Here is a 9,803-nt window from a genome sequence, read left to right as displayed (position 1 = left end):
TCTCTCTTTCCGTATCGTTCACACGCTTCGGCAAAGGATCTTACTTTACACTCGCATAAACATTTCAACGACCACGATTTTGACCTCTTTCTTTTTTGGCGGAGGTCCGAAAATGAAAGTTGTCATTTTCGTACTTTTATGAATTATCAAAATATAGATCTATGTTGCCTACAGTGAGTGGACTCTTTAAGTTATTTTTGCTAATAAAGAATAAATGTACTCAACTGGTATCATAATAAACACATGAAAATATCGACTAAAAGTACCGAACATTTGTTAATGCAGATTCTTAGGCAAGTCTAGAGAGGTTCTGAATGGGTTGTCAGGAAAACTTTGTACATGCGCACCTGCTGTTTCCTGTACATATTTTTGGGGAAAGGATCGTCGAAATACAGCAAAAACACTTTTATTCCGTCCATTTCACAGGTATGATCGAACATAATTTCGTGTAAAATCCGCACAGCGCAATCATTCAATCAACAATAATTGATAATGTTACGGAAAAAAATGCATTTGACAAACGTAGTTCTATATTGGCAGCAGAAAAAACTGCACCGTCAGACAATGTTTTACCTGTCAAACTTTATTGCGATCGATTGAAAGATACACGCAATCCAGATGTGGATATGGGTGGATATTTTATGTATGTTATAATCACAGTAAAACTTAAAACATATGATATGGCCCAAAGTATCCAATTCATCTTCCAACCAAATCGATTCATGTCTCTGGCAAAATTGTGTCATTTGATACTGATCGTTCTCGGTGACCCCAGTGATTTTAAAGACCAAACTGTTTTTGTTAATAGTAAGAAACTAATCTGTCATTGATATCCATCCGACATGCAAAAATTCAAATATATTTATCAATATATAGTAAAATGAGCGAAGAAGATATCATCATTCATTCAGATTCAAAAATGTTTTTTGTTGTTTTCATTTTAATTTTTACAAAGGGTAACAATTATAGGGCAGAGAATCATTGTGAGCCATCAATTTGTGAGGGCCAGAAAGAAGTTCATGGATTTTAAATATTGTATTGCAAATGTTTTGCTGCATGTTTGAAATTAGATGTGATGTTATCATCAAGGTTCCTTTTTTTTACTTTGATCATCTCCATTGCCATCAATAAATTGATGATTAAAATAGATTATGCAAAAATATATCAAACATATTGATCTGAGTTCTAGATTCTGAGTTAAAGAGGAACAAACAAGCAAAAATTTCATTTAGAGTTTTTTGTGTGGACAAACTATTAAAGACTTACTGAAATGTCATATTACTATTTCTTGTCTGGGTTACTAGACTGAGATGTATTCTTGGCAAACCACAAGCCAGTTTTCAATTATCAGTTTAACTTCTTGATACCTTCCTGCCTCTATCTACTCCCATGTGTTTTTTGTTGTTTTTTTTTCTTTCAATTAAAAGAAAATGTAGTATCATTTTTGCTTCCATAAACCAAGTGAGTGTAGGCCATGGAGCCTATGGAACAGGAGGAGCCTCTCCAGCAGGCCACAGTGTACCAGAGAGACAGTGTATATGGCAGACTTGAAAACTTTGAGATTGACAAAAAAATTGGCAAAGGTCAATTTTCTGAGGTTTATCGAGCACGCTGTAAGGTTGATGGAAGCGTTGTAGCTTTGAAAAAAGTGCAGGTAGGTTTCCCATAATCCACATTTGAAATGACTAAGTGATATGTTTGAAGACAACAATCACACAGTTAGGTGTTTCCTAAAACAGGGTCCTCATCAAAGCATAAAGATAGATCATAATAATCTTTTTGCATGGGATTCCAGAAAACTAGTGGGACCTTTTACATTATCTATACTAGTAATATTCCAAAGGAATATAATATTGGGATGGATAAAATCACTTAATTTTTTTTACTTGGTATATATATTTTTTGTAATGATTGTGAGTTTGACAATCATTTTGTGGCTAAAGATGCACAATAAAAGAAGATGCAAACTGCCACTGCTGATGATGAATTGGTTGTAACTAAATGAAAAAATGTTTTTATTGTTGTTTTCAAACATGTTTAATTTTTCTGTTTCAGATATTTGAAATGATGGATGCAAAAGCAAGACAAGATTGTATCAAGGAGATTGATTTGTTGAAAGTAATTATTTTTTACGTGTGATATTTTACAGATTATTTGTAATACGTGGTGGAATTATACATATATTGGTATATCTTATTTCTGATGTGGAGTATAAATTAATTTCAACTGAATTAAAAAACACTTCGGTATCTGTACTGAAAAATATACACTGCATTTACAGACTAATGATGATAAACAACAAACAGCTTTATATATTCGAATGTCATCAACTAACAAAATGTAGTTGCAGTTTGTTTTGTTAACCTTTTGTTGATAATGTTCAGGTATAGCCATTTATCATCACAATAAGGTTTGTCTAAAGATTGAAAAATAGAGTTTCTTTGTGTAGTGTATATCTTATGAATGTTAATATTTCCTATTTCAGCAACTGAACCATCCAAATGTGATAAAATACCTGTCGTCTTTCATAGAAAATAATGAGCTTAATATTGTACTGGAATTGGCAGATGCAGGAGATCTGTCTCGTATGATCAAGGTATATAAAAATCTTCTCTAAAAAATCTCAATATATCATTAAGTGCTGTAAAAATATATATAGAAAATCTTCCATAACTTTCCATTTCAAATAAGATTTTTGTAACAATTTTTAAAAATTTTCATTTTACAAAGTCTCTTTCTGTTTATCAAATAACTTTGATGCTTTTGCAAACATTTATAAAACAGCATTTCATTTGATAGGTGCAAAGTCTAAACTCTAAAGCTGTTTCTTTGGTGGTGTTGCAATGCATGTATGGTGCCATCATATCACATTCATCAGTGGAAAAAATAGAAACCTTCAGCTCTTCTATTCATATTACAAATGTGAAATAACAAAAAATATAAAATAAGTGCTATTGCAATGATAATAGTGTAGCTATGGAATGAAATTAATTCTTTTACAACTTTTTATTTATTTTATATAGAAGTTTATATTTGTAGTGATTCTCTCTCTTATTCTTTGCACTTACTCTCAGGTAACCAATCTATTCACATCTTATTAAGTCTTCACACTAAACTTTCTGAATATTCACAATTCTTAACTTATTTCAGAATTATTCATAACTCTCCATTTATCTATGAATCAAACATTCCTAATATAAGTATGAACTTGAAGAGTTTTCATGTTTTTTCATTCATTGCATATTCACTGTATTTATAAGTACTAATCATTTCATGTGTAGCAATTATTGGATACAAATTTAAAGGATTAACTGACTTTTTTTCAGCATTTTAAAAAACAGAACAGACTGATACCAGAGAAGACAATATGGAAGTACTTTATACAGATATGTGGAGCTCTGGAACACATGCACTCCAGAAGAATCATGCACAGAGGTAGGTACTGAAATATTACATATAATGTTGTATTTTAGCTGTTCCGACAGACAGTACAAATAATGTTACCCTTTTGCTGTTCTGACAGACAGCATGAAATGGATGCCATATGTCAAAATGAGACACAGGTGAATGTTGCCTACTTCTCACTTAAATTTGTGTTTTGATAACACGAAAGCGTAAAAAACGTATCAAGCTTTAAACACATTTTCACACATTTTATTTGAAGTTGTAAGTTTGTCATGCCTTAAGAGATATCCTGGAAATTTATAGTCTATTCTAGTGAAAAATTCTCATTGCAGTATGTACATGCTAATACAGTAGAAGTAAGCGTCATAGCAAATATGAAAGAGTAGTGTACATTGCCATGCTTTAGTGTCTGTTAGCATCTATTCAACAACATCTATGAGGCCTATGATACCTGAAGTCATTATTTCATATGTTTCAGTATTCAACAGAGCTGGTTTGATTTTAAAATGAGATAAAAAGTGAATAATATTCATGTCTTATTTGAAATGTACCTACTTAGGATAATATATAGCACATATACAAGCATTATACCAAACCAGAATTGATTGTTCACAAAAGTTACTCACTTTCATGCCAATTGATACAGTTGAGGTAGGTTGAAATCTTCATTTGGCATATAATAAACTATCTATAGAATAAAAGATATTTTGATTTTATTCATTGTGAAGGGACTTCCAAGAGAATAGTTATGATAGGAATTTGTATTTTGACTGAAGAATAAATTCATTGATTTTGTATTAAAATACGATAATGAATATTATCATTTCCTTACAGACATAAAACCAGCCAATGTATTTATTACGGCACAAGGCAGAGTGAAACTTGGAGACCTTGGATTAGGTCGTTTCTTCAGCTCAAAAACCACAGCTGCTCATTCCTTAGGTATTTAAGTGTAAAAATGTTACATGTTTCAATAGATATCATAGCATTCAAGGTATTAAAATAACATTGTTTGTCCAGCACAAATATGTCTGATGTTTTTTTTAGATATCTTTATGTTTTGTTGAATCCATTGCAACACTTTACTAGTTCTTCTATTTAACTTCCAACACCATTTTATACTTAACTCCACTCTGTATGTTCTTTTGTTGTCTGGCATTGGAATTTATACCTATTCTGCTTAAAACATTGCAACTAATGGGACCATATACAACCAGTACTGTAACTGAGACCTCATACTTCATGGGTTGTTTCTGTCAATACTTTCACAATTTCATTTTTGTCAACAGTTGGATGATGTATTTACTATATATTTTTTCTGTCATTAGAACCCAATTCTACATGCTATATTTATCCAGCATTGAGATCATGGTAATAATCCCACCCATATCTGTTGCTGGAAGTAGTAGTACTAAAGGTACTTTTTCAATGTCTGTAATAAGCCCTCCCTCAGAATTTGAATCAGAGGTAATGTATAAGACTCCCTAGGCTGATTTGAGGGTAAATACAATATATTATTTCTTTGATGTGTCTGTAATCCTTGTTGTTTGTTTTTGTCAATAGTTGGAACCCCATACTACATGTCTCCAGAAAGAATCCATGAAACAGGATACAACTTTAAATCAGACATGTGGTCCTTGGGTTGTCTACTGTATGAGGTAGGTTATATATACCTCATCAAATCAAATCTGGAATTCTTATACATCTAATGTTGAATTATTTGGAAGACTGTATACTTGTGAGCACTATGTTTATGGTATTTTTATCTGATTGGATTGATACTCAGGATTTATAGTCAAATTGACAAAATACCAACTACCGTACTACTATTTTACATGCTTCAGACCGTGCATTATCATAATTATAATGAAGATGTAAATTGTAAAATTAAAAATCAAATTAAGTCCATGATTAGTAGATTAGTGATGCCAACATTAATAAAATAAGTGATATTTTCTTAAACTTTCATGATCATTTTGTCACATATGTTTAAAACTTTGAAAGAAGTACTGGTGATATGTTAAATCATCTGGTTCTAGAGAAACAGATCGATGATATTAAGACTGGTCACATACACATATTCAGCGTTTAAAAAAAGAATAAACTCTTCAAAATGTAATTTATAGTATCTTGGTCATTAACCTACATGAAAATTTTGCATTTTTATCAGATGGCAGCTTTACAGTCCCCATTTTATGGAGACAAGATGAACCTGTACTCACTTTGTAAAAAGATTGACCAGTGTGATTACCCACCTTTGCCAGCCGATTGGTACTCCGAGGATGTGAGTATAGTTAATTTGAAGTGTTTTGGTATTTCTTATATTGGATGTCTTTTAAAATCCTTTTCACATTGTAGTTATTATTATTTACAGTCTTTAATTAATGCTCGTGGGGGAAAACATCATGTAAGAGACTAATGGGAGATGAAGAGACTGTATTTCTGCCTCAGATAAAGTGGTTGTGAAAGAGAATTTGTCCTGAACACAGTTCAGTAGGGAATAGACCATATGCTTGCATATGTCTTGGAATCAGTGGCAAATGGACTGTCTGTTACAGAGGATGAGAGAGTAACTGTGTGTTTACCTTAGACTCAGTCGTATAAGGGGAGGGGAGTGAATTTGTGGAATTACTTTTGGCACTTCGGATGGGGAGAGAAACTATGTGTTCCTCAGACATAGTGGGTTGATGAGGGAGTCTGATTTGTGTCACAAAGGGAAAGAAAGGGACTTGTGAGTTTGCCTCTAACACAATGGATATTGGAGGGTCTGTGTGTCTCAGACACACAGGATGGGGAAGGGACTGTGTGTTTTTCTCCACCACAGAGGGTGGAGGAAGAATTGTGTGTTGCCTCAGATGCCTCAGATAGGGAAGGACTTTGTGTTTACCTCAGACACAGACTTAATTAAAGATATTTTCATTTTCATATTAGGTGAGTGAATGTAAATCCCCCCCCCCTTGGAAGTTAGTTTCTATATGTACATCACAAAACTATGCTTAAAAGTACAACACAAAACTTGCAACGATGCACTTTGGAACTTACAAAAACATGTTTTTCTGTTCTTTTTTTTAGTTAAGGAACCTGATTGCCATTTGTATTAACCCTAAGCCAGAGCAGCGACCTGACATCACCTATGTAAATGAGGTGGCCCAAATGATGCACCAACGTCACAGTCAAGCCACACCTGCCACCCCACATGTCCAGCATCCACATCATCCCCACCTTCAGCAGCCCCCACAACAAACACAGTTCCCACAGCAGCCAGCAATGGTTGCCCAGCAACAACAGTTACCACAGCAACAGATTCCCCAGCAACCACCACAGCAACCACAACAGGAACAAGTTGTGTAAAACTGAAAACCAGAAAGAATATGTCTCATAATCAACACCTTTTTAAATTCAAAGGAGCAGTATTACCATTTTATCAATTAAGGCTCATTTGAAATTGTTGTATTTATTACTTAAATCATTTGTTAAATTATCATGTTTCAGACTGCGTAGTTGCTAATTTCAGTGATGGATTTCTAGGTCACCTGAGACCTCTTGTTCGTAAACCATTTGCGAAATCATGTGTCTTGCCATTGTTTTGCTTTTATTGAAAAATGCTTAAAAAAATATCAGTATATAGGAAGACCTATAGCTTAACACATTGAGAATTTATTCGGATTAATTGATTATTTCTCCCAAATTTTATGAACAAATTGGATGATCTCATTGATAATAGAAAGAAATAATGAAATTTCTTCATTGATTTTTTTAATGACATTTTGCTACTCTGGTTTATTACAAAAGACTTGGAAAATAAGTTTTGAAACACATAATAGTCCAAGGGTGTATATAATCCATGAAAATTAGCAATTACATAGTTTGAATTTTAAAAACTTTTCAAAGCTACTTGAAATATTTATTTCACTCCATTGATTTGAAACTGAAATCCAGTGGAAGTGTAGATGAAATCAGGTATTATTGATTCTTCATGAAATGGAAGTACACTTTCTACATCAACCATAAAACTATCAGAGAAAATAAATGGTTAAAATGATGATATATATATTAATATATAGAGCTTTGGATGTATGCTCGATATCCGTCCAGTCAGAGCATAAAATAAGTTATTTTTGACTTTTGGGGAATAACTTTTACTCTAACAAGGGATTATATTTTGATTATTCCACAGCAGTGTATACATTACATAGATGGTATATACTTTATATATATACATATATGTAATTTGTTTCACAGTTTTATGTATGTTTGTATTTGTTCCACTCATAAATCATTATCCAAGCTCTCATCAATCATTCATGAAAATCACACCAAATTTAATGAAAGTATGAAAGAATGAAAATATGGATAACTGAAGAGAAAAGTCAGATGGTCATTGAAATAGATCTGGAGTAACTTTCAGTGCTCTGGATGTAATTGGTTAGATAGTCTATATTTGTGATTGGTGTGTCAATGAATTTAGTCACCATTATCCATACAATACTCAATAGTCCATCCAATGAAAATGCCAGAGAATTCAAATTCATGAAAATTTAGTCCATATATTCATAACCTTATATTTGTCAACAACTGTTGCAGTTCATTATACAGTGATGTTAAATCTCTCATCAGGCATTTAGACCCGGCTGACATGCTAATTGAGTACACTTATCTGTTTGCCAATGTGTTGCTCTTACTGCACTTAATGGATCATCACATATATGCATAATACTGTAAATACTGACTTTCACCTTAGAATAAAGAACACTTGCTGTTGTGATGTGACTTTCACTTCTGGAATACTGTACAGAAATATCATTCACTTTCCGAGGATCCCTTATCAACAATAACATTATAGATGTGTATTTCTTCATTTGCCTTAGACAGTTGTCATCATGGTGATGTTAAAGCAAATATAGATATAGGAAACATTAGCATGGGAGATTTTCATAAGTGTGTGTTTTCTGCTAAATAGACCTTTAATTGATAAGTGTGTCATTAATTTGATTCATCTGACTTGTCTGCATATCTGCTTTATACCAGACAAGTACAGATTAGCTTGTGTAGCACAGCAGGGGTAAGGGAAGAGGCATTTAAATACTTCAATTGGAACATTCCAGGGCTGTAGAAATATTCTATAATATATAAATGGGACCTCTTGAGTAGTGTGGAGGTGGGGGACCAATACAATAGAAAAATTACATCTCTGTAGATTACTACTTAAGCTACATCTAAATTAATTTTAATACAGGTTGTGTGAAGTAGTGCTGGGAATTGGCCTAGTTGAATTGAATTGTTAATAATCATTTAATTATATTCATATGTTCGACGTAATAAGGGCAAATATGAATTAAGCTATTTTATTGTTGAAATTCAATCATTTTGATCATGATATCTGAAAAATTGAATGAGTGCAACAATAGCTTTCCAAGAGTCAAGACAAGCATGATCATAGTAATGATACTGTACGTTGGGCAAGATAGTTATTTTTATTAAGTTCATAGCACATTGGAAATTTATTTATGTTAGAAATCTATGGATTTTCCAATGTGTAGTGTTATTTGCTATAACAATTTTACATCTCCAGCCTGCCTTTAGTTGAGAATCAGTGTCAAAAGTGATAAACAAGAACATCTAACTGAAGATTTTTCAGTAAATAGATACAAAATATCAATGTATATCTTTGACATTTTGCTCTTAATGGCCAGTTAACTTAATCTAGGTTATACTGGTTTTTTATTTTTTTTTCATCAAATCAGTCCCTTATCAAACTTGGTTAAATTCGTGTTGCTGATGTTGGTACATGAACAATTCATGCTTGGAGTAAGAACTTTCTTAGAATGCATGACTGAAGCCCCTCCCTCAGAAACAAAGTTATGTTAGTTGTGGACCTTTTGATTCAGATCCTGAACTTTTTTTTGTAAATCTCTCTCCACAGATATCAGTAAAAGTTGGTTTAGCATTTCAGTGACATTCAGCATTATTTGATTTTGTTTTTTTTCATTTATGAAGATTATATTTACATAGGCATTTTACTTAGCTGATCTGCTGATCAATGTGAACCCTGTTAATACCTAATGATGTTATACTTTGTATAGTTGCTGGATAACATTTGTTTTAAAATCTGAAGACGGGAAAACTGGTAAATGTGGTGCAGTAATACATCAACTAATACTTTCTGGACAGCCCTCTTGTTCATTGTGTATACTGAATATAGGTTTGTTGTCAATGAATTATTAGTTTTACTGAAGATAAGCTATTGAACCATGATGAATAACAGAAAAACTCATGAACAGGGCGAGATATTTTCAACATGTTGAGAATGAATTAATAAAAAAGTACCTTGTGTCTATTGCTTATTTAAGAACATTTTGTAAACTATACCATTATTGTGGTTCTACAGGTATATGCAT

The 9,803-nt window shown here is 32.5% G+C and overlaps 1 protein-coding gene across 1 annotated transcript; it reads left to right on the top strand.

The window, feature by feature from the left end:
• The first annotated feature begins 360 nt into the window (after window positions 1-360).
• Window positions 361-7,062, top strand: LOC132554805 (serine/threonine-protein kinase Nek7-like). Its single transcript, XM_060219115.1, has 9 exons — window positions 361-426; window positions 1,463-1,654; window positions 2,056-2,118; window positions 2,486-2,596; window positions 3,327-3,435; window positions 4,240-4,347; window positions 4,969-5,063; window positions 5,576-5,689; window positions 6,478-7,062. Exons 2-9 carry the CDS (start codon window positions 1,475-1,477, stop codon window positions 6,754-6,756), a joined length of 1,059 nt encoding a protein of 352 aa, XP_060075098.1. The 5' UTR covers window positions 361-426; window positions 1,463-1,474; the 3' UTR covers window positions 6,757-7,062.
• Window positions 7,063-9,803: the final 2,741 nt, after the last annotated feature.

The sequence above is a fragment of the Ylistrum balloti genome, unplaced genomic scaffold, assembly GCF_031769215.1.
Source record: "Ylistrum balloti isolate Yb309-2 unplaced genomic scaffold, AGI_CSIRO_Ybal_v1 Utg370444, whole genome shotgun sequence".
NCBI classification, from domain to species: domain Eukaryota; kingdom Metazoa; phylum Mollusca; class Bivalvia; order Pectinida; family Pectinidae; genus Ylistrum; species Ylistrum balloti.
Note: the sequence above shows the minus strand (reverse complement) of the source record. Positions and strands in the feature narration are given on the sequence as shown.

What these genes read in the sequence shown, in the direction of transcription:
- LOC132554805 (XM_060219115.1), top strand. Translation starts at nt 1,475, where the DNA reads ATGGAGCCTATGGAACAGGAGGAGCCTCTCCAGCAGGCCACAGTGTAC. An exon ending in TAGCTTTGAAAAAAGTGCAG is followed by an intron (nt 1,655 to 2,055) that starts GTAGGTTTCCCA and finishes TTTCTGTTTCAG; the next exon opens with ATATTTGAAATGATGGATGC. An exon ending in AGGAGATTGATTTGTTGAAA is followed by an intron (nt 2,119 to 2,485) that starts GTAATTATTTTT and finishes TTCCTATTTCAG; the next exon opens with CAACTGAACCATCCAAATGT.